Below are 26,766 nucleotides of genomic sequence, written 5' to 3'. Positions count from 1 at the left end.
TGTGTGTGTGTGTGTGTGTGTGTGTGTGTGTGTGTGTGTGTGTGTGTCGGACAATCCATCGTCCGATTGATATTTTGTTTTATTTTCCTTCTTCATCCTGCATCCGTTCATTGTGGCTAAACTGACCCTTTCGGCACAAATGCTACCAATTCACTTGGATTTCACTTTATTGGTTCTGTTTCGCATTTCATTTTTTTTTAAGTTTGCAATCGGCTTATCGATCGTCCATGTAATTTTCCAGTTGCCATTGTTTTCGAAAAGACAACAGTTTTTCATCCATTTGCTCTGTCTCTCTCTCTCTCTCTTTTTCTCGTCGTCTTTGTCTATCATCGACACACAAGTTTCAGCTCAATTGGGTGAACATGTGAATTGAGTCCATCGAACTAAACAGAGATATTGTGTAGCCAGGAAAAATAAAATGCAAAAAGACATTGCTACGGAGATAAACACAATGGTGCAAACACAAAAACACGCAAATAGTAAACATAGCCATCGAATTCGATTGGTTTGGGTGTTTGAGGCAAATACCACCTTAGCACGAATTCCAACTATATAAATTCTATCCGTTTTATAAGACAGCAAATGTGCAGTTAAATGTTCCAGTTTTCCATCCACCATGTGTGATGGCTACATATATGTGAATTGCGCTTACATTGTAAATATCTTTCTTTTGCCCGTAGTTTTATGTATGCGAGTGAAGATAATGATGATGGTGCGATCTAGTGTATGGCATGCCATACAACGATTGAAACAAAGCACTTCGATATCATTCGAAGCGAAATGAAAAGAAATCATTCAGTACCACTAAAATTTAGTGTAATGCTGTTGGAACTGTATCCCGGCTTCATTGGTCATATCTTTGTTTCATATTCTCCGTCACTATCTCACATCGCCGTTTTCTTTTTCTTCAATTCATTCATGGGCAATGTCGTTCTGGTGGCGTTGCTGCTGGTGCTGCTACAATGGCTACATCTAATGATTTGCCTGTTTATATAGCGTGTGTGTTTCATTGTTTGTGATTCAAACGTTAAGTTTTCACTCCTCTATCGCCTTTTGCAATATTTATGTATTGTTGCATATTTGTGCGCTGTGCGGAACAGTTCACTCTCTGTCTCTCTCTCCCACACACACACACACACACACACACACACACACACGCACATACACAATCGTTCGTATTGTCCTGGTTCTATATGAGAACTGTTTTCTCTAGATGAAAATTCATTTACCCAAAATATGTTGTGGCATTTGGCTCACTGTACACGTCGGTCGTTGTAGAAATGCGTGCATTCGCTTCATCTTTACAATGATCCCATGGGACGCACAAAGTTTGAATATTTTGGATAATTTACGAATGACGTTGACTTGAATGAAATGCCAACGAGAATACAAACAAAATCACGTGACACATGAATCCACTTTTAATGTGATAATAAAAATTCGAAAAGTAAAAAAAAAACGAAATAAACGCCGTATTTATATAGCGCAAAGACACAACATGCTGTAGCATACTCGGTCGCCCATTTGCCAACCAACAACATTCTTAAGTTGAAGGTATCGCTCACTCGTTGGTTCGTTCATTCATTCATTCGTTCTCTCTTCAATCGATGTTGACTTGAGAGACTGAATTGTGAATTGAGTTAACTTGAAAGCTGCAACAAATTCCCATTTATGTGCATAAGCAAACAGAGAACGAGAAAATTTATGCTCGACAATGAAGTTTAATGCGATTTTTATAAATAAATAATCAACTGTTTTCTTCTTTCTCTCTCAAATATCTATGCTATTTATTACAAACTTACTGAATCGCATAAACAAAAGCACCAGAAAACATTCGTTTGCTCATTCTTTTTCTTCTTCGGTTCGAAAAAAAAAATGTAAACGAACACAGACGTGCAGATATTTCATAGACTTGACATGGCTTCTCTTGCATGTGATAAAAGCCAAAACTGAATGACGAAGATATGATAGAAAATGGCAAATAACATTAGGAATAGTGAGGTGAGTGAAAACCAGAACCAACTCATACATTGCATTTCAACATGACGTCTGATCACTGTGTGACGATGAAGATGACGACGACGGCGACGACGACGACGATAAGAACGACGACCAACCAATTTATCTTTCGATTTGGATTTTGAATAAGAGATAGTGGAATTGAATTGGATCTCCTTTTTTCATTGCATTTTGACTGTTTTTTTTCTTTTGTTTTTGCTCTGTCGCTCGTTCTATATGGACCATTTTCTCTATAACATTGATTCCAATCGAAGTGTCGGGCCAAGCGACACGCACAACTACTAAAAGCATCAGCGGCAGCGGGATCTATCTCTATCTTAACACACATTACAACCGACCAAATGTGAATACAAATGCGAATAATTCGCTTCGGAATCTTATTTCATGAGATAATTTTTGATTTTAATCAAGATTTTACTATTCAGCCAATTGAGACTTGGTTCACTTCTGCGCATCAAATGCACTGTATTACAATACAACAAATATTTTCCATAAAATCACAAAAGCATACGAAAACATGAAAGCCAGCGGCAAAAGAGATGTGGAGCAAAAAAACAACAACAGAAGAACGAAGCGTGTATGTAAAACATAGAGTAGGTAAGCAAACACCAGACAATACGCAAAACACGAGTGAATCGGATCATCGAAATAGTGTAACCAGTGACTGAGAACAACACCATCAAATCTCAATATGCTCCCGATATTCGCATCGAATGCTTCGTCTGGTGTATGTGTATGCTTTTTTTTCATTTTTCGTTCGTCGAATGATGTTTTGTTCATTCTTTCTTTCACCGACATGCCTCGCCATCACCACAGCACTGATAATTCCATGCGTATCTTGTGACTGCTTTTTGGATTAGATATTAGATTGTGTGTGCGTTGCTCTGTTGCCGTTTCCCTCCTCTCTTTTGCTCCGTGGCCACGTTCACTCCGCCAGAATGTGTGGAAACGACGAGCGACCATTGCTCATATCCCCAAATATATCTATATATGTGTGTAGACGAAAGTAATAGTATATCAAACTAATTCGTTTTTGTTAGACCCCATGGATTTACTGTGCCATTGTTGTATCTGCCGTTGGTGTTATGTGTTTGGATACGGGCATCCTGATTGTTGTTCGGCACGTTTGTTATTGTCGCTCTGGTTGATTCCTTGAGACACAGACACACACACACACACACGCCGACTATTTTGCTGGTTACACTTCTTGTAGCCCATCTTCATTTGTTTATATAATATTTTTTTGTTTCTGTTGTGCTCGTTTGCACATTACATGAATACGACGTGCACACATTTTGCAAGGGAAGACAGAAATGAGCAGCCAAAAGCAGATGATAAAAAAAAGAGCGAGCTGAAAAAGAAGAGTGAAGGTGGCGTTGCTCTTAACTGGATGAAATTCAAATGTTCAAAAAAACATCAGAAGTAGCAACAAAAATTAACTGGCACTCTGTGTCTGTGTGTCTTTGTTCTGTGTTCATTTGGTTTCATTTGGTTTGGTTTGGTGGTGGTGGTTGTTGAAGTAAAGTGTTCTCTTATTTTTTGGTGCAAAAATGCAACCCGAACATGAATGTAAGCATGCTAAGCGCTCGATATGTATGTGAAAAATATCATGGAGAAGGAAAATTTTTAAGCGTACACAGGGATAAATGATGGAATTTCTACGCTATATATGCATTTTATATCGCTTTGTGTGTTTGTGTCTCTCACTTCTGCTCCATCGCATGTTTGACCGGATAGACGACACATTTACAACACTACAGTAACAGTGAGATGAAGAGAAAAAAACTCCAACATCAACACTCGCACTAGCTACAGCCACAGCCACAACTATAACGATAATAATAATAACAAGAACATAACCATGAATAAAATGATAGCAAGGTATACGAAAGGTTCGTTTTAGCCATTCGTTCATGGTGCGCACTTAGAGAATTGCGTTTAACGAATAATATTATAATAAAATTTCCCTTTTCTCGGCAACGATATCGGCCCAAACCATCCTGAAAAAAATAATTTTTTCCTCGCTTCTGCCCACTCTTGCGCTAATTCCCTTTGCACGCTATGACTTGGTTAGAAATTTGATTTTTTTCTATATATTACTTATTTCGGTTGTCGCTGGAGATTTCTATTTATCTTCTGATCATTGAAAGTGAATGTTGAAATGGATAGCAAAAAGGCGGGGAGAGATGAGTGCAAAATGTTTTGAGCCGAAGCAATGCGCACACAATTGATGTACAAGGACACACTCTCTGATTGACAGCGCCACGCATAGCAGTCAAAATCTTGTGAACTGTCTCACTGTCAAAAGGACATTGTTTATTCAAGAGACAAGTCGGAAAATAGACTTGAAACTACAACAACATGTAAAAAAAAAGATAAACGCTTTAAAAAATGAATGGATTTGTTTTAAATATATGCGGATTTTAAATAAATTATAGAAATAATTTAATGTCTTCGCTTAATCCGACTGTCAGGAATGTGACAATGATTAGTTCATGCAATTTCCACTGTAATCAACTGGAGTGTACAGCGCCACGCTGAAATACCCCAAAAAAATGCTTGGCAGAGGACTAACAGTTCAGTTTAGAGAATTTTTTTCTCTCGATTTCTCACTTTTCGTCCAAGTTTATTCTGTCGCTCTGACTCACTGGAGTATACGAGTTTTTCATTACGTTCATTTTCTGCGTAGCACATCAACATCACTTTATGTTATGCCATTTTGTCCCAATGCTTGTCTTTCTAGCATTCATCGTACTTTCAGTGTTATTATTTGTCGTCCCGTCTTAATTTTTGCTTGGCTGTGTGTTTCACGCGTTTCAACTCTCAATCATCATAAAATCAAAACCATGAATGTTCTGCCATCTCTTAAAATGTTGCAGTTGTTGTATATACACCACGTTTTTACCATACGCACCATTGTGCGTTTTCCCCCTGAATTCAGATCGACCAAATCTCCGAAAATTGGCGAATGGTAAAAATAACGAGGAGAGAGAAAAAAAATGAAATAAATAGAAATACCAGAAGAAAAAAAAAATCGAAAAGATCTGGGAAAATATTTTGACTGTGTGCGCTCACCGTTTGATATAAAATTATAGAAATAATAAATTTAATTTATAAGTACGTCGAAATAGCAACCAAGCAACCGAAGCAATAATAAAATAACAAAAGACAAGCACACGATACGAACAAAGGCTAAATTTTGCCAACAAAAGAGAGCAAGAGACCTAAGTCTCTGAGCTGGGCTGAGCTTGGGCAAGGAGAAGGTAGGGGAAGAGACATAGAGACAAAGAGAGAGAGAGAGAGAGAGAGAGAGAGAGAGAGAGAGAGAGAGAGCGAGAACGAAAAGGAGTTCACAAGAAAATTAGAAAATATTTATTGGGTGCGCGCATAAGTGGTAGGTACTTGCAGCAATAATAAAGAAATATTTTTATTATGGATGTTGTATAAGCGACCTAGGCTAAGTGGTGGTGGCAGCATGAAACTTGGGCGATGCTACTAACAGACAGACCAGCGGACTGAGTGCGTACAACGATGAGGGAAGAAAATAGATTGAGTTTTGTAGCAGCAAAATTATGTTTCATTGTCAGTTGCGTGAATATGCCTTCAATTTTATTCATTGCAAATGAATAACAAAATGACCAAATGTGCTTGCAATGGTTCCAGAGAGTTGGTTAACGATAAACAGCAAAAGATGAACATAGGTACACCACATACGCACCAACAAACTCGTCGGCATCGTTTGTTCGTCACTGTTTTGACGATGTTTGGGCAATTTACACTTCAGATCCGATGAGCGAAAAAATGTATACACTTTGCTTTTAATGGGAGAGCTATGGTTGTGTTTTCATGTGCTTGCCAATCACTTGAGCAATGGAATGGTATCTGATGTAGGGTCACCGGTTGGTGTGATAGAAGGTATAAATTTCAGCGCTTGTATTTTCTTTCATATTCTTTTTGATTTGCACATCCTATTTTCGCTATCGTCTACTTTCCGCTTCCCCTTCTCTTTGTATAAATGGTCCATCTCCACTTTCCACCTTCTTCTATTTTAATTTATTTTTTTCTCTCTCTTCTACTGTCTTCCTCTTTCTCCACTGTTACGTTGCCTTTTTTTCTACATTGGTGACTATTATTATGATTATGATTGTTATTATGATGGTCGGGTCGCCCTTTACTTTCATTTCTTTTATTGCTTCGGTGTACGACGACTTTTTTGCCACATCTCTTTGCGCTGCACAGTGTCGAATCACAAATTGGTTATTATGACTATTTCCATTTTTATTGTGTCAAAGTGAGTGCGGGTGTTGGCGTCCATTTGATTCGAATTAGACTTTATTTTGGTACATGCATTGCAATTTCCACTGCTAGCCCCTGTTCGCCCAAATATGTCGTTGTCGGCAGAGCGATAGAAAAATCAAAAGTCAGTGCCGATTATAGGCTCTCCAAAGTGATCAAAGTGTTGTAGAGTTGGACGGTCTTCCTATTTTGTACTTTTTCTTCTCTTTATTATTCAGACGTAACACGTTGCAAGAATATGAGAAGAAAGGCAGAAAAAAATAATGACAAAATGTAAGGAAGGGAATGCCACCTCAAACGCAAGTTATAGATGTATCTCATTCACGTCTTTACAATGGGAACAATCAACAAGGAGAAACGTAATTTTTGTCTCGTTTTGCGTTTTTTCCTCGGTTGTTTCACTTCGATTGGTCGGAGCGTTTGATAATTGCGTTGAACGATCATGAGGTGGTGCGACAAGGGTGAGAGTGAAATTGAGTAATCGAGAAAGCATCGGAGCAACATTCGTTCCAGGTCACCCCTCAAGTGCAAATATATGACTAAATTCAAATACATGTGCTATAGCACCAAAAATTGTATCAGACACAATGTCGCAACGGGAGATGGAAACAAACGCATTTTTACTGGGTTCATGCACAGGCACACACACACACACACAGTTCGTCTGTGTAAATATAATTGTCATTGTCACATTGAAGTGAAACGGTGCTGCTAACCATTGAGGTACTCATATGCGCCTGCCACACTGACAACGAGAGAGAAAGATATAGTGCTATTGCGAGTGCGAGATCGAGGGCATAATTCACTCCGGAAACGGTGGTAAACGGTACATTGAGTATTCACACTTTTTTTCTGAACCGTTAAATCTATCTCGCACGGTGTATGAGGATTGGTTTATTATTCTCGCTCCCTCAATTAGTTACATGATTTGCTTGCTCTTGTCGACTCTGGCTAGCTGTTATTGTTGCGGCGCCGAGACGCAACAGAACTATATAGAAATTAATGCTGTGTAACAAATACGCTTTTAACTACATACTATTCTAAGAAGACTGCTAAAAATGTACAAATGCAACTGTGAACTGCATTTTTTTTTCACTTTCTCTCAAACGGTTTCTGGTGTGCCTGTTTCTATACGGCCGATCCCATTAGAATCTTAACACTTTGTCCATTCGGTCGGTTCAGTTGAACATCATTCATCAGACGGATGTCGCACATTTGCACTTTCTCCCTTTTTCCCATCCTTTTTATCGCTGCTTGGGACGAACCGTTCACCGCATCTAGCACAAACAATTCATTTGAGAATAATAAAATATCAATTCCATTCGCAATAGATTCACAGCTCGCAATTTATTGCCTGTGAATGAATTAAGGCAGACGATAGGGAAAAACAAATGAAAAAAAGAAAAGAAATGAGAAGAATGGAAAAATTGATGAGCTGAAAAGGTGGTTCTCTCTCGGAACTCTGAACAAAAACGCAATAATTACATATTCATTTATGATTTTCTACAATTTATTGCATTGAATTTTGCCATTGCCATTACCACTGTTTATTCGTCATATTGGTGCGTGCATTTTTTTTCAATATAAATACTCACATACTCGAATAGATGCCGTGGCAAACGGTGTCGTGTTTTTCCCCCCGTTGTCAGAATTGTCTGGGCTCAACATTTTTCACCAAATGTTTCAATTATGGTTCAGAGCGATTGCACAATAGCATCAATTCACGAACCTATTCATACATAGAGGCAGGAAAATGCACACAAATGCTATCCAATTGAATCATGAAAACCATTTGAAGTGCATTTTGGAAGAAGGTGTTGGCTACAAAAATGTGGAATTTGAGAAAATTGCAATGAAATATAATATTTTTAATCAATTGGATAAAGCAAAGGACGGATTAAGCAAAGGAAACAACAAAAATTCCATTGAAGTGTATTGAATTTGCAAAGATATAGAGAGTCAAGCAAAAGAAAGAACCAAATAAGCGAATACCAATTGGCAGAAAAATATTGATTGTTACTCAACAAATAAATGTGCAATCAATTTAAGTTGAAAAAGTGTTATCTATATAATAAAAACGATTCGTAAAAAATTTCTCTTCAACTCCGCCTACAGTTTTCAACCGATCTCGACCAAATTTCGTACACATATTCTTTCGACCGAGATTTAAGTCACCGTGAGGTTTTGGGACATTTTTTGGAATATTTCCAGAAATTGAAAGAAAAACATTTTGGGGGAATACCAAATGCCAAATGACCCTTTTGTGACAAACATTTCGTGACATTGTTGGAATTTGACGAAAAACATGATCCAAGTCAAGGTGCCTGATATATAGCACTAAATTCTTCAATTATTTATGAATGTATCTTTTTTCATGTCGAACTGTCCACACAAATTTTTCACGAATCATTTTTATTAAGGTAATATAGCCTTAAATGGGACACACTTTGGCCTAATTTTCTAACTTTTACTAGTGGAAATATTTTTAAGAATGTGATATACCGTTGGAATGGGGGCCATCAAAAGGGGGTCGACCTTGTCCAAGAAATAATCAAATAAATCAATGACATGATCAAAACAGTGAGTAGACATTGTTCAAATGCTCTAAGGCCACCAAATCGAAAAAAAAAACGACTCAGAAGATTTGGACAACGACCATTTGAGATATGAAAATATTAATGGGCAATACTATACAGAAATATTAAAAGTGATATTAAGAGAACATATCTTGTCATTTTCAGATTGATCGGAATAGAAAATCATAGTCAAATGGGTAAATATCAAAGAAGAAAATAAAACGAATTACATACGTAATCCAAACTTTTCCGCTCCGCAGCAATTTAGTTTACCTCCCGCTTAATGTTTAACCAAAATTTCAATGGACCCTTTTTTCATAGCATTTTTGACCTTAAAATATAACTATTTCGACCATTTTCCATACAAAAGTGTCATTTTCGAACAAAATTTCAAAAATTTCAAGAAATCGGCGTCAACTTTTTGAGATAATCGGCGAACAAAAAACTCGGACGCGAACGACGCCATACGCACATCGCTATTTTACACATTTTTTATAGTAAACAACATGTTTTTTGAGGTAGATAGGTCTTGATCGATAGGATTTCATCCCATCTACATTGCCTAGTGTACAGATACGTGCTTTTTGAAGTTTGGCGTGACGTTATAGTGGTCCGAAAGAGGAGATGTCATGAAATTTTGGCTAGTAAAACCAATACTTTTCCTAACAAACAAGTTTGCGGAAAAGTAATACACATTTTAACCACAATTTTCATTCAGTTCACATATTGATTTTATGGTGGTAAAATCCATTGATTAAAGCTATAACTTGCCGCATTGCATACCGCATTTTTTAGGCATTGTCTCACTCTTAACTCGCAAGTCATTTAAACTAAATTGTAAGGTCTTAGGACGCGAGCGTTTGCTATGATTGGGAGTAAAATGGAGAAATTTAGCATATTTTGGGTTGAAAGATAAATCGTACTTTTTGAAGGACATCCAAATGTTGAAAGCTCATTAGGCTCGCTGTATCGAGCTAAAAGGAGCCCATATTGAGAAATGAAATGAAATTTTGCGAAAAAAATGTGTTTTCATTCAAAAAGTACCCGACTTTTCAATCCACCTAGTATGTCCAAAAAATCGTTACAAGAAAAAAATTAAATTTTTGGGTCAAAAAAGTAAGTTAATCCCCGTTTCTGGGCCAATAAGTGGATTTATCGTTGGGGCGTGTTGGTGAAAGTTGTAGAGCGACTCACGAGGAACAACTTTGCTTTAGACCGTTTTGCCCCATCTTGCCCTATCTTGCTTAACTTAAAAATACACAGTGTCCCATTTAAGGAAAAAGCCGCCATTTTTGTGGATCAGCACAAAATTTTTTATGACGCAATACCAAGAAATTCACTTTGTAGATTGAAATAGACACAATTTACTAACTATTCAATATATTTAACTTCAAAAAATGTTCACAACACTTCAAACTGTGGTTGTGTGGAAATTGTTCAAGAAAACTTTAATTTGGAAAATTTCAGACCAATATTATTTCTAAAACAAGCGATGCGTCTTAACTCTTCGGAATACTACCAAAAGTGAGCGTTTGTTGAGCTAATCGTTTGGTACTAATGACATTTGGATGCTACTTTCGGATGTCCAAAATTTTCGACTGTCCCATTTAAGGACATGTTCCATTTAAGGCTATGTTACTTTATTGGACTCGCTTCGCTCGGGCATATATATTTGATTTCCTAACTCTGATTCAAAGTCCAAAATTGAAAACACTGTAACAGTGAAAACGATAATGACAAGAAAAGCATATAAATAGACACGGAAAAACAAGCACAAATGTGTACACAGAGAAAAGAAATAACAGTGGAACTTTATTTATTTGGACCAACATGGATCGCGAAATTGTTTGAAAACATCAATGTTCCAAAAGCAGCGTTAGTGAAGTGGTTCAACGTGATTTATCAATACTTTTCCGTCTAGTCTGGTATTGTGAATTGAATAAGTTGTGCATACCACACAAACACACTCACGCCAATACGACATACCATTCTTTCCCAGATTTTTCTACACAGGTAATATTTATAGCGGTCTGTGTTTAATGTAAAATTGACTAATGTTCAAGTCCTGTTCCGTACGATTTTTCTCTCTTCTTTTTGCTTCTTGATTGAATAATTAGATATGCTAGACTAAATATTCGTTTGTGAATAATTCTATGATAGATTTTGATTGATTGATTGATTGAACACATTAAATAGCAACAGAAGAGTAGGCGTAAACGGTTTGGTCGGAAGGGCGAGTGAGTAAGTACGCACTTGAAATGAGCAATGGCAAAGAAATAAGAAAAAAGCAAAGACAAGAAAATCAACGAACGGAATGATGAAATGGGGAATATGATAGGAAAATCGAGGGAAATTCTTGAGCCGCATTTTCATGCGGTATCATGATTGTTTCCACAGCTTTCTATCCGATTTTTCCATTTCGATTCGAATCCCCCTGTGCAATGCACATGGTAATAGTAACAGGTAATTTCTGTTTACCACACATTTTCATGTGTTTGTTTACTTTTTTCACTTCGGCTCCACCACACTAGCTTCGAACGTAATTTATTTGCAGGATTCGGTTCTTTCATATAGCACGCTCATAGCGTACTCACACTCCCGTCATTCTGCATAATATTTATATTTATTTACACCAAACCTAATTCAAATCGTCGATTCACACAATAATGGCAAGCATATCTGTCTTTTCTGTGGCGTTATTTTGTTATTGTATGTTTTTCTTCTTCTTCTTCTGCTCCTTTTTTTCGCCGTTCCTCAATTGCCTCGATTGCTGTTGTTAAGCGGCTAAAATATACTGTATGCACACAGTGCACACACATTGAAATCAACACAACATTGACGTGTGGCATTTGCTTTTGCCGTGAGCCTGAAGCGCGAACAACCTATAAATAATCCTAATATTACCAATTCATGTTGGTATTACTCGAATTATGAAGTACATTACCTTGATGTGCATTGTAATATCGTAAATACCGTCAAATATGTACATATATTTTCTCAGTGTTTTCCATTCATTCATTTCATTTTTGCTCACAAGGAATCAACATTATACGTTTTGCCCGTCGTGTTGCTTTGCTTTGGTTTGCTTATATTGCGAATGCATACTATATCATAAAATATCATAGAACACGGGCCACGGCAAGAGCCGTACAAACACATAAACAAAACACTAAAATCCCATGTTATAAATGTATGGATTTCGATTCTTTTTCTTCATTTTTATTTCTCCACTTTTCACTCTCTCTCTCTTTCACTCATTTGCAACAGCACTGAGAAATCAACGAGAATCTGCCGTATGAGGTCATACACTCTGCTCGGCTGAATTTCTGCGGCCAAAAACTTTATATAAATATTTATTAAATGTGTAAATAAATAAAAAAAAATCCCATTTCCATACGATTTTGCGTTGTTTTTGTGCGCTTTGGCTTAATGTGTATGTGTGAGTATGTGTGCACTGTGCATAAACTTGCTATTCGGCATATCACATTCAGTTTGATGTGAAAATTATGTGTGTCTGTTCTCATTTACTTCGGCTATGAAATGTTACGTGTTGTTTTAGTCATGTAAAACATGGGGGTCACACTTTACGCGCACATCTCTCTATCGTTTTGTCCGTGGTAGCGTATGAGTGTACTCTATACGGTAGCGCGCGCATTCAACCAACCACAAACATACACAGCGCCTAAGTACTTGCTGTACACGACATATATGGGGGCGAACGATTCAAATTCAGAATAATAAATATTACGACCATCAATAAAAATAATAAAAGAAATCTGTCACTCGGGGCGAGGTGCCCAGCCACATCCGAAGGAGAGAGAGAAAAAAGTCGTTGCGCCGTCGGTCTCTTTTATCGTTTTTGGACCAATGTTTTGTTGTTATTGTTGTTGTTGTTGGCGCTATTTTCGCTCGCTCACTTGTTCACACATTCCATGAATTCGCTTACCAAATTGCTGATATATTAACGTACAACCATCGAAATGGCGAGCGACATAAAATTGAGAAAACGTCGAGGATTGTCAAAAGTACAGAAAAAATATTTATAATATATGCTGCATAGAACAAAAGCAAAACTAAGCTACGAATGCGACACTTATCAATTCGACCCACAACAAAAAAAAAAGAGCTAAGCTGAGTTGTGAATTGTTTCGTACATAAAAGTGCCGAGTGTTTATTTGGAATTTGACAGAATTTGAATTTGACTCTGCTAGTGTCATAGATAGTTTCGCACGTAAGGTGCTACTATCATCATTTCACTGTTTCAGTCTAAGTAGATGACATCCACTGGATGTTTAGTGTAACGTTTGCCCAGAGAATCAACGGTGAACGATTTTTGATTTTGCCATGCTGAATATTCTCACGCTGTTGCTGACTCAAAGCGTCAGCATTAAGTGGAGATTTTACTAGTGGCAGTTGTTTTTGACATGCAAATAAAGCTTATTTATTCGTCCATTCATAGCTTTCTTATCAAAATTCAAACAATTGCAAACACCAATAGAACAACCGTCTAACATATATGGATCCGTATGTTTGACACAAATTTCGTTAGCATTCGTGTTATCGGCGCTTAGTTTGGGTTTTTGGAAATAAATTGGAACAAAAATAAATGTCTTGCTGCGAGAAGGAGAGAAATAATATTGCACCGAAAGCGTTAAGGACCTGCGCAATTTTATTGCCTCAGAAGCTCTGATATTATCATTATTTATACGAAAACAAAAGATACGAAAAGTGTAGCATTTTCGAATGTCCAAATGCTGCATGGAAATCAGTTCTTGCAGTTTTATTAGATTTGGTGTAAATTAAAGACATAAATTTTCATTTAGTGCAGACCAAATGTATTCAAAACAGTATGCGTATGTAAAGCTGAACGTATTCTCTCAATTTCGTTATATTGTTGCGGTGATCATCATATATGTAATGGTATAAACTGTATCAAAACACAACAATAGGGCTGCAAGTCAAAATGTTTAACAACTGCACAGTACACAGACTTTGTAGTGTCTACTTTTTTCAATTTTTGATATACATTTCACTGTTATTGTAGAACACGATTTGAGATTTAGGAAAAAAATGTTTCTTTTCAGGGTCCACTTGTCAATTATATGTATCTCATGTTTTCGATTGTTGTTTCTTTTCAGAATAGAACGATCTGTTGAAAGCGAACGACAGAGTGAGAAAAGTTGAAAGTGAACGCAGATTAGAAGAAGACGTCCACATTCTTCAACAAGAAATCGCATAGGAACAAATAACAACGTCGGGACATCGACAAAAGACAACATATTTCTACACAGATATATCACATACACATCAACGCATTATCATGAAGATTTATCTACTTAAGGACATATTTTCGTTGTATTTTTTATTATTGAATTGCGGTAAGTATCCATGCATGCTGTCCAAAATCAAACCCACCATTCCTGCTCAAGCACGTTCTATTTCATTTCACATGTATTGTTTTTTCTCATTTTTTTTCTCTCGCTGGGTTGTCGATTCGATTTTATTAAATGTCGGTGATAAATCTCTGGGAAAGTGTTTAAATGACAGAGACCGTCTACAGATGGTTCAAGTATTCATCATTGTCATGTCACACGAAATTTTTCAATTCGAATCGCAACACTAGTCTGAAGTGGGAAAAATCATGTGCTTCGAATGTATGTATGATTGATTCAGGCGATGATTACGAAATGAGAAATCTATAATTTATTTAATGGGAATTGTATTTTTATGTGTTTTTTTTATTTCAATAAAATCCAACGGAATAGATCCAAACTATCGTTCACTCAAAAAGCCATTTGCTAAGAATTGATGATGATTCTAAAGCAAAAAAAAAAAGAATTCGATTCACCATTTTCACCTTTTCCTCTCTCTTGTTTATTCTTGCCGCAGCCCGTTCTCTTGGTATACAAATTCCATTAAAAATTAAACGTGATTGAATTGGGTGCTGATAATTATGGTGTTGAAAGAAGGCAACGCAAACGATGAAATAGTGTATATATTCACATCGAATCGGGTGTAATTTTAATGGAATAACCATTTTATTGTGATCGAATTGACCGAAACGACCAAGAGCGCCTTCAACCAATAGAAGACGCTAAGATGAAATTCGTGAAAAATCTATTGCAATAAGTGCTGATTTTTTTTCTCTTATCAGGAGCTATTGCAGCTCGGTTCAATGGATATAATGAATACTGTCGTTCATGGGAATTTACGCGATGAAAAATACACGTGCGAAATAGGATAAAGAAGAAAGAAACGACAATCAAATAAAAAAAATAAATGAAAAAGTAAAGACTTCAAGTTTATTTGCCTCAAAATGATGCTTACGGCTGCGAGCTTTAGCCTAGAATGTCGTCATTAATGTTTTCATCTTGTACTCGACCAACAAATTCGATTAATGCATCCCATTCCATTGCACTTGTCACCCTGAATAAATCAAGTAACTGCGAGAGACGGAACGTCTGACCGCATTCAAAAGTAAACACAAAGCCAAAGCCGGCACCTAGTCGATTAACTGAAGTCATCAAATTTTATGTTAGTGGTTATTATTATTTGAGGGTAAAGAAAACCGCCAAATTGTTAATTATTTTCACTTAGATTATATCACATTGAAAACAAAACAAAACCCTCTACTTTTCATTGGTAATCGATTTTTAATGAATGTAAAAGCTTCAAAATTTCATTCTTTTTTTTGAACTTTGTATGCAGCAGCAAGTATTACAAAAATCCATTCAATTGAATTGAAATCTCAATGTCGGTTCGTTCAATATCAATTCACGCGACATCGATGGATAATTCAGGACGTATTTCCATTGTGACTGAAAATAATTCATCTATTTTAAGTTGTACCGTAATACGGTTTGATTCTAATATAATCTGCTGACTAACGAGTTTCCTCGATGGCTTAATATACGGGTATTCCTGGCCACAATTAGGCCCATTATGTTCATCAATTGGTGAAACATAAGCAGCGGTGCATATCGACGAAAAGTTTAATTATGGTTTTTTGTGCTTAAATCGCTTTGATATCTATCGACGGGGCCACATAGAAGATTAATGATAACGAAAAAAGAGATCTGATTGAATCGTTAAATTTTTTGGATGAAATAGTTGATAAACATTGGAAATGATTATTATGTTTGATGCAACAACGATACAACAAACAAAAGAGCGTGTACTAAGGAACCACCCGAAAAGCAGGGCGAAAGAGAGAAACGCATGTAAAAAATATTACGTGAAATGCAAAAAACTTTTAACGATAAAAAAGTTTACTTTCATCAATTTAAAGTTGAGTATAAAGACAAAGACAAAGACAACACACGAAAATATAATGAAGAAAAGAACATAACAAAAAATGGGTCTATCGTCAAAGCACAGGGTTGATCATGAGTGGTGAACTAGAAAAGAATAGTGGGAGAGAGAGAGAGAGAAAGTTGTTTGTGTGAAACTTAAGGAATTCGCCTAGTACAATGGATACATTGCTATTCTGTTCTGGGCTGACTTGTAGTGGCTCACCCTGTGTGTTAAAAGTGTCAAACCTATTCGTCTATACAGTGTAATCAGTTTTATACAGCAACAACACGGACCTTAAAAACATGTATCAAGAAGTTGTGTTACTTTGGTGACGCTAAATCGGCAGGTTGTCGTGCGATATCTAAAAAAGAATATATATACTTTCGACTGACGAATGACAATTAGGCAAAGGTCGTCGTGATGCATCGTTTTTATGGAAACCGACACCGTCGCCAAATTACCTCGATATTAGCCAGTTTACCAAACCAAAACTTGAAAACGCATCGAATATAGTATAATCTTTTTGTTTCGGTTTGACTGTCCCAAAGCGAATTACAAATCACCGCAAGGAAAAAAAGAAACAAGAAGAAAAAGTATCACATTTCAGTTTAGTTTATATTTAGAACGTATTTTTCTGTTTGTTCATGAGAACGACCGAGTACCTGGGGAGCGCAAGCTATGTAATCGACTTTAAATATTGATTGAATTTATACTGGATCTCGAAAATGTATATTTCAACAGACGCAAGTGTGAGAGAGTGGGAGCGAGAGAGGGAGAAAAGAGGATGTTTGCCCTATTTTTGTATGAATGAACTGCTAAAAAGTGCCCATTCTCTTCGTTACTGAATTCAAATAAACAATTCATCACTGAGCTGAATATGGGCCAGTCGGTGTGTTTGTGTATGTAATATGATTGTGTATTGTATAAATTATCTGTTGTTTTGGTCAACAGTGTCCACTAGACTGGTCCAAGAGAAAAAAGTTGTCCACAAAAAAAAGTGCCGTCCAGTTTTGAAAAATACACCTAAAAAAAATAGGTTTGGTTCAAAAAAATCATATGGGTCCTTTTCTGCCTTTGACCTTCTAGTATGATCCTTTAGGAACATTTTAAGTACCAACACGACCAAATCGAGTGATGTTTTCACATATTTCTGGCCTCATATTCGATTTCAACTATAAAAAAAATCGACTTTTGGCCAAAAATCCCTAAATATAGGCTTTTCAGGGAAAAAATAACTTTTTACTAAGAAACTCATCCAAAAAAGTATATTTTTGAGGTACCTGCCGAACAAAAATTGATATTTCAATGGCAAAATGCATGAAAAACGTAACTTTTATTTGGGAGGTACCTTAAAATGTCAATTTTGTCTAGGAAAACTCCCCACATTTTCGAGAAAAAATAACTTTGCGCTAAGACACCACACCATCTCAGAAAAGCCTATATTCAGGGATTTTTTGGACAAAAGTCGATTTTTTAGAGTTGAAATCGAATATGAGGCCAGAAATATGTGAAATCATCACTCGATTTGGTCGTTTTGGTACTTAAAATGTTTGTAAAAGATCATACTGGAAGTTCAAAGGCAGAAAAGGTAGAAATCGTATGCTTTCATGTGTCAAACCGAAGCTCATGTTTGTGATTTGTCAATTTTGGTCAGAAATGTGTCATTTATGCCAGGATCAATTATCGCTAAATTTCATCCAAATCGCAATCTGAGAAGTATCGAAGTTTTTGCACACGTTCTAGCTATACGACACAAGTCAACAACTAAACAAAAGTCCACTACTTGGGAGACTCGTAGAGCAAAAAATGCAAAAAATCCCATTAAAATTGTCATTTTTTTGGTCATTTTACACTGTAACTGGCCCAGAATGTCTTTTCAAGAGTTAATGTCTTGGTAAGAGTTGTAGATATTGACGATCCAAACAAAACCCAATCATTGGTTTTTGCCGAAAATTGTCTGGAAAAATGATTTAGGTCGAAACGTTGAGATATGAATTGGCTTCCGAAATCGCTGTCATGAAAATTTTGATATAAAAACTGGCAGGGTAATTTATATGGTACCCATATGATGTTTTTGAACCAAACCTATTTTTTTGGGGTATATTTTTCGAAACCGGACGGCACTTTTTTCTGTTGGACCAGTCTAGTGTCCACGCTTGTTCCGATCACAATCGTCTAGATTTGTGAAAGCGATATAGTTGTGTCATTGAAACGGGAAGATTATTTTTGTTTGAAATCAAAAATTGGTCAAATTTCGGTCTTAAATAATCTATAATTTTCAATTCCTCCGGAAGAGTCGAATTAGCGCTTGGTTGCTGTTATTTTTTAGTGTAACCTGAACATGCCCAAAGTTACAAATCAGAAAGGCGATTGAATGTATCAATCCAGACTCGATTAAAATTTATCCTAGTATTCGGATACAATCTTTGACCACCAAAACCACAACCACCATCATCATCGCCTTCCCCACCCTACAGGCAACGAAATGACTGCTATGTTCACCGAATTCAGATTGGAAAATGAAATCGGCTATAAATATTTAATATTTGTTGAAATAGGTTTGGCGTGGAGAACAAAGCAAATAATTGTTCGATTATTAAAGATATGGCAGCATAATTGAATATATATTATGAAACACGCGTTACACATAAAACAGAAAAAAATCCAAAATATATTCACACAAAATAGACTTGGTTGTGCTATTGAACGCTTGGCCAAAGAACAATTGAACGAGAAACGGGAAGCATGATTACACCTCTCGACGAAGTACAAAAGTCAAAATATTTAACGACCGATAACAATAACTGGATTGGGGATTCAACGAAAAATGTGCAGAGGATTGAGCTGAACGAAGCAAAAGAAAGGGAGCGGACGAGCGGAATGAGCTTACGGTTATTAAAACATTTGGTGCATAAATAGCCCATTTAAAATTGTTTGCACCGCTTGTTTAATATAGGTCTTGCGGCAAAGGTGAGAAAAAGATTTCTTGTTGAAACATTCACCTGTCGATCGGAGCCATCTGTATAATCTCTCAGTGTATTTGTGGAGTAGGCGCAGGTGGGAATGGGCGAGTAAAAGAAAGGGAAAGGAAGCGTGGCTAAGTAATTTGGAATCCACCATCAACTGAAAGCTCGTACTCCCTTACAGTTTATTCGGCACTCTTTTCAAAGCCCGATTAAATTGTGCATATCCACGCAAATAATCAATTATATATAAGCAATGGGGTATGCGAGCTTCAGTGACGACAACGTTAACGGATTTCGAATCAAAAAGGTGCAAAATGTACGGTGGTGATGATGGTGGCGGCAACGAGCGTGGTGGTTGAAACAGCAGAAAAAAATATATAACGAAACCTGCTTAAAAAAAAAGTACATTACTAATCTCCAACTACAAGTACGTGTGCACACCTAAAAAAAAGACTGTACGAAATTGTGGACAGAATAAACACGATATGGTGTATATGGTTATTTCACCTCTTTCTCACTAATGACTACTGATTAAATTGATAACATGTCCTTTTGCCATGCTCACGCTCATTAGGAGTTCGGTGTGATTGTGTGGCCGCTCGGTTTCGAATATAATATTCAGTGGATAAGCGGTTTCGTTTGAATGTTTTACGTTAGCGAGCTGATTATTATGATCATAATTATTGTTTTTTACGTTTTACGCCTCAAATCCGGCGTGTGTGCATGTATGTGTTTGCATGGTGGTAGGTACTCATGGACTGCAACATCAACAGCAACCAGAAAACGATACATAAGTGAAAATTACAAACATGACGAAAATTTAACATGCAATTTGCACGCTTGACTCATGCAGTCGTTCGTTCATATTGTCGGTCGACTTGGAAAAGTGCATTAAAATAGCAAATGATTTGAAACTTAGGCACTTCGCTGCATTTAATTTGTGAAATTGTATCGATTTTGAGTGTGCGACTGCGTGCATGTGTAGGGAGATTTTTTTATTTGTTTCTGAGTCGTCAATTTCCAAAGAACACAGCATTTTCAATGATTCAACATTAATCATTCAAAAATGCGCCTTTGGCATTAGCTCAACATCCCGCTTAGCAGTGATGCTCGGATTATATGCATCATATTGACGCTGTACGTCAATATACAAATAGACGAAAAGCACAATCATACATTGACAATTCGTGTAATATTGCTGTAGTCGGTAAACATATTACTTTATGGCAGCGCGCAACGAAGGTAGTTATATAGTGAAAGATGCATGTTTGAAATCATGTATTTTATCAAGATAATATTTGCAACGTGAATCATCCATTTGCCCTCAAGATGCTGTTGAATTCTGTCGATTCATATTTGTCCCATTTTCGTTTTTGGTTTTTCACTCTCTAATTCATTAGATGATTCACGTTAAATCATTGAAATTACTGTACTGTTCGAAAATTTACGACTCATATGCAAAAAAATTCACAGTTGTGAGTGTGTATTTGTATGACGTGCCCACCATAATGAAAAACAGATTATTGATCCTTTAGTTACAAAGTAAAGTTTTCAATAAAACGACACTTAGCAATGGATGAAACGTAATGCCAATGTAAAATGGAAGTCGGTCGCTGTGGAATTTAAATCGAAATCAAAACCATTTCCAATGAAAGAGTTACAATGTGTGCAGATACTACGAACAGATAGATGGTCCCAACTGGGAATTTTTTTCCTCCAAAGATCACACAAGCACACAAATACGTAGTCGACCCCCTCTCTCGATCCCAGTTTACTTCTCTAATTAAAAATTCTTCGCCTGTAATGTGGTTATATCGAATGTATTTTTAAGCCATTCACTTGAACTGAAGCATGCTGTCGGTGGTAAGGTGAACAATTCCGATATCATATGATGTGCTTTTTCTGCATTCTTGTCATTGTTATGGTCGAAAAGCTCGTCTATTATTTATTGTCTGCGTGCGTCGTTGTCGCTCCATAAGTCTCTCTGTGTTTGTTTGCTTGAAACGTTGAAACGTGAACGCAAATTTAACACAATTTTATCAATGGCTCTTCATTAATTCGTTTCGGATGAAATGTTCGATTGCAAAACCTACATTGTTTTCATCGTATGTATGCGTTTTATTTCATCGATTGTAGGTCTAGCTGTTCTCGTATTTCACTTTCAGCATACCAGTTCGTTTACGGTTGACGTGTTTTTATTTCTGTCTCTTTCATCTCACAAAAAAGCAACAAAGCGGGTAGACGAATATTTAAAGGAAAATGGAATAGTAACAAGTTGATGTGATTTCAATCAGCCATTGCAGCACTGAGTTAAATACGATATTTCGAAATGGAAACGACCACGCATTATAAACGTGCATGCCATTCAACCGTTCGAACGCTTGTAGTTTTATTACAGTTTCACGCACTCGACACAAAGTTTTATTGAAATGTTCAAAGATAGACCTAAATAAACGGTGTGTGAACAATAATTTTAGTAAAGTATGGGCGTATAGCTGTGATATAAAAGTTCTGTTAGATTGACTTGCGTGTCTACAATCTCTCTCCCTACCTTCCCCACCTCTCTCTCTACCTCCCCCACCTCTCTCCAATATTAACGTTCGAAGTAATGCACGAAACAAACGAAATTTTTGCTCACACTCAACCATTTGGTGTGTGCGTGTGTATGTGTATATGTGTATATGGCCCGTTTCATTCTCTCACTCGTTCACACTGTTGCTCTACCATCGAACAATGTCCAATCCAATCCAAGCATAAGCAAACGGAACGTACGCTGGTACTTGAACATAATCATCATTTGCAAGACATATCCTTCGTTCATTGTGTCAACGCTTGTTCGGTGAAAAAGAGGCGAAATGAGAACGATAGCGAAGATTGGCAGAGTGTGAGAGATGGAGAGAGGAAGACAAACGAAGGAAAAGTCGAGCAAAGTACTCACACAGTCTATGAAAATTAAAATGTGGTTTTTCCATATGAAGAATCGAAAGCGATAGACACAGTAAAATTAAATAATAGCGAAATGACAACGATGTAAAGAGTGACTTGCGAACACTTCATCCATTTCCATTTCCATTTCCATTTTCGTTTTGATGCAATAAAATACGGTATTTTATAGCATTCGAACAAGCTGTAGAAATACAAAGAGAACGAGCGAGAATGAGAGAAAATTCGAAACGCGACGAACGAATGAACAAGCAATAATAACAGTTGAACGAAACGAAATGATAACACACGTGACACGGGGAAGGAGGTTGAGAACTAACGAGGGTGGATGGGAGAAGGAAACAATAACAGGTATAACGAGACACAATTGATGCAAGAACATCCACTTATTCACAAGAGAATGGAATGGGAGTGATGAAAAAAAATACAGAAATTTAAATAGTGTTCCAATGAATATTTATACTGTCATGTCTGTCATTTCGAATTATTGACACTCTGAACTAGCTCTACGACGATAATGTTGGATCCATCCTTCTCTAAAATTGAATGCTTCTGTGTGTATGTGACTGAGATTGATAACATATGTATGATTCGAAGTATTCATTATACATAGCCATGCAATTCGATCTCTGTCAAAGACGTGTGCCATGTTCGATAGATAGAATTCAAGGCCTGTAGCTGATACATTTAGTCAGCCATCAAAACAATATTTCATGTAATTTGAAGTTTTTTTTTCTATTTTCGCCTCTCCATTCGACTTTGTCATCTTTTTTCCCCATTCAAACAGTGCGTGCTTGTTTTTATGTCGTATCTCTTTATCTCAGCAATTCGATACCTCAGCAGTGAAAAAGACCTATGCACGAATAGTACAAATGAAAAGCAATACTCGTGATAAATTCTTTTGTCGTGAAAATTCAATTTGCGCATCTTCGCACCATGCAAGTGGAAGGGAAAAGTGAAAAAAACCAGTAAACAGCGATTTCGATTACGGAAGCAGTCAGTCAAGTGATGTGTCAAGTTCAAAATCAATTTTCTCACACCGTGCAAATATGACCGTTCGACAGAACAAATTGCAACACTTATAATTTGGATATCAAAATACCAATCTTTAGTCTACTGGTGAGATTATAATGGAGCATGCTTGTTCATTGAAGTTTTCGAACTGTCGAGAGTTTCATTGATTCGTAACATTTGTATATTTTACACGTGCTGTCGCAGTTTTCCTCGTAAATTATAACAGATAAGAGTCGACTGTCTCCAGCAAAGTAATGAACGTTTCATGCGTAGTCGTGAGCTTTTATGAATGCACTAATTTGTTATCTCTTATCAGTTACGCGAAAAATCGCGACAACCCACGAAGAATAAACATACTCTCCTTCTACGCTTCGTCGAAAGAAACTGAATCTTCTCTTTCACAACAAAGTCCGTACAACATGCCCTACCCTCAGACTCACTCACAGGAGTATAAATCAATTGAAACCATCGTATGTTGTATCGACGGAAGAGGCTAACAGGATTTTATTCCAAAGGCGTTCGCGCTAAGATTTCTAATGTTATCCATAAATTTTACGATTGAATCACTCAAATATAAATGAAGTCAGAGCGAGGGAGTAAGGTATTCCTTTATATGATGAGCTTTTTGAATCAAATCCACCGAAAGCGAACTAAATTGCATCATCGTTTTACCGGAATCACAATATCTAATGTATACAATCCTATGCTTTGACGTTTGTCAAAATATAAGCGCCACCAAGTCTATGGAAAATGAACTATGGAATACTATTTGGAAAAAGAACTCGTTGCTGCGCTATTTGTTCGCTTGTATTTGCCTGATGATTTGTCACACAACTCGACGGCAAAAATTGGTAGCGTGTATATCACAATGCTCTTGTATTCGAATAATCGAAGCTAAATAACACCGAGAGATAAATAATTTATCTCATTCTTTCAACCATACGAATAACAACGTTCAATTTCTCCTCTAAATATGGAATACTATATGGAATGATGATGTTGAATGTTTGGACGTTTGAACGTTTTCCGAGCATTAAAATTGAATACATTGGACTTATACGAACAAAAGAATCATGGCACAGATGGCGCATTATTTTATGCATTCCATACACATTGTGATTCCGGTTGTACTGTCGCTTATTTGCTATCAGAAGAAGTATCCGCTTGAGTCTTGAAAAAAGATGCATTTCTTCGGAGGTTGGAGGTAGCCAATTCAGTTTAGATTGATGCATTAGTGGTGCACATTGTACTAAGTCAACAGCGTTATAAATTGAATAATATAAATAGTTGATTTTAAACCAAATTACGGACTTTCGTGCCATTGTCAATTGGTGGCAAGAGTTGTGGAACAATTTTAAAATAACTTCTAAACTTTGTTGAAATGTGTGCGTGCTACTTTCTCTTCTATTCTTCAGAAGCAAACACAACTAGAGGTTACAAAATAAGTTAACTTCAAACGCAATATATTGATTCAAAAACTTATCGAAGCATAGAGAGACACGCACAGAGAATGTATGTTGGTTCCATATCAAGATGGAATTTAAAAAAATGTGATATGGAACTTTTTCTCGTTATTCACTGAGACAAGAGACAAGAATGGCACAATGTATATACACATACGTTATAGTTGTTGTCGTTTGAATATTTTCTATGAAAAATCGCAAAATTCGGAAGCAAAATCAGTGCATGTGTTTCTACATTAGGGTCCATTATAGGTCTGTTTTTGACATCCAGCCAATTCTCGGCTTGACATTATGTACCAACGTGCGATCTAATTTGAAATTATACACGCATTTCAATATTTATAATACACTATGCACCAAACACCACCGTGCTCCTGCCCTTCATCTCTCTCTCTCTCTCTCTCTCTCTCTCTCTTTCTCGCTCTTAACTTTGTCGATTTTCATGCGTAGTCAAGAAAATTAGCTTTTCTTTTCTCGCTCACTCGTTTTTTCCACTGTATCCCTCTATTTCTGTTTCTATTTTGGTGTGCTGCTGGGGTTCTTGTGCACGAATGTACACACGTACGCCTCAAAAACTTAGTGTGCATTGAGTGTCGCATACAATAAGGGGTGCGCAAGCGAAACTCTCAAGAAAGAAAAAAAAAACAAAAAATCAACCAACTTGAAAACAAGCATTCAAAGCGAAAATTAATTTGATTTTTGTTATGCATGTATATAGGAGAGAAAGACGCGTTGGTGAATCGCTTAGTGTGTCGTTTGCAACGTATTTGAGTCTGTCACACTGATTCATCGACCAATGGCAACGTTGTCGACGAACCATGTAGAGAGAAATGAATGCGAAAAAAAAGACTGCTCGACTGACTGTGTTTTGTGTGCAGTGAAGGTGTATGCCATTGTTTTCGTTCAAGATTCATTTTTTTATATTTTAATTTATTGTTTGTGTCGAATTAATAAATTAGCAAAAGTCAGCAACCGCACACCGCACACACTTCCAAATGTGCATACAAAATTAAATGCATGATTCTTCTATGGCGTAACAAATTGGTATGAATTGTTTTTAGCTCACTCACACACTCTCTATGTGTGGTGCTTGATTTTTATTATGAGTGTTGCCTATCTAGGCCACCCCAAAATGAATTCTAAATAAAGATGATAATAATAATAACAAGAATCCTCCGTGTACAATGGCTTTACAATTTTGGATTGCTACACATCAAATAAAATGGCTTTTTAATTTCACTTTCATTATTTGTCTCCGGAAATTTGGAATTTAAATATCTTTATTAAACCGTTGGCGACCGTTGAAACAGCAGCGGCACCATCACCAACAATGAATAATACAATATATCTGTCGTATCCAACAAATCGACATGTACTAACCAAGGGGTGCTTCTCTCATTGCGTTTCGGTAATTTGTGTGCTAGTTAGCCTTCTCTCGCGCTTCCAATGGTCTTCAGCTGAAAATTACCCGGCGATACATTGGGATATCAACCGGAACCAAATGAATAAATGCGTGCACGTAATGCTGCTTACTATGATTACATTGGCATCATTTATACATCGTTGGTATCATCTAAAGCAAGCAAAACGAAATAAAGTGTGCGTGCGCTCACCCGCACTCGATCCGTACCAAGTTCATTTTGGTGGTTTTTCTTATCGTCGTCCGACCGTTTGTGCGTTGTGTGATGCTCTCGGTAATTGGTTTCAACGACGCCATTCAAAGCACACAGAGACGTCGAAGAAACAGAGGCTATCTTTGCAATTTGGAAATTAAGTCAAGCAAGAATCGGCAACAACAAAAAATCGACAAAAAGAAAACCGTATCAATGAATTTGTTTATTTTGAATGCGTTCGAGTTTCACATAATTTGCTGTGATTTCCAATTTTCGCTTCGAGCTGCGACCGGCGACGCGTACAAATGTTCCATTTGACGATAAATTATAATTTGCTGTCTTTTTATTTTCTCACCCCAAACAGGAAAACGACACGATACAATACAATACAATCCGAAAAATTTACTTTCGAATAAACGAGAGCGATTGGGTGAGGGGTGAACAAAGTTTGACATGTGTGTATGTATGTATGTGTGCGCACGCGATACATACGTATCTAATGTGATCTTGGTACGATGATGGCAAATTTGTTATCGTTAATAATTTTCATTACACGCATATTGTGTGTAGCTGATAGAATTAT

The 26,766-nt window shown here is 36.8% G+C and overlaps 1 protein-coding gene across 2 annotated transcripts in view; it reads left to right on the top strand.

Moving 5' to 3' along the window:
• The window catches only part of LOC129574258 (limbic system-associated membrane protein), a 53,939-nt gene that overhangs the window by 12,098 nt on the left and 15,075 nt on the right, over window positions 1–26,766 (top strand). Inside the window, exon 2 of one of the 2 annotated variants that reach the window (XM_055456040.1) lies at window positions 14,035–14,269. In XM_055456040.1, the coding sequence (XP_055312015.1) occupies window positions 14,212–14,269 (58 nt within the window). In that variant the 5' untranslated portion in view covers window positions 14,035–14,211. Of the gene's footprint in view, window positions 1–14,029; window positions 14,270–26,766 lie in introns of both variants that reach the window. The other variant, XM_055456038.1, reaches the window with a different exon arrangement.

This window comes from Sitodiplosis mosellana, unplaced genomic scaffold, assembly GCF_009176505.1.
Source record: "Sitodiplosis mosellana isolate CC-2019 unplaced genomic scaffold, AAFC_SMos_1.0 Smas_scaffold_6150, whole genome shotgun sequence".
Lineage (NCBI taxonomy): Eukaryota > Metazoa > Arthropoda > Insecta > Diptera > Cecidomyiidae > Sitodiplosis > Sitodiplosis mosellana.
This window is presented reverse-complemented; position numbering and strand designations above follow the sequence as displayed.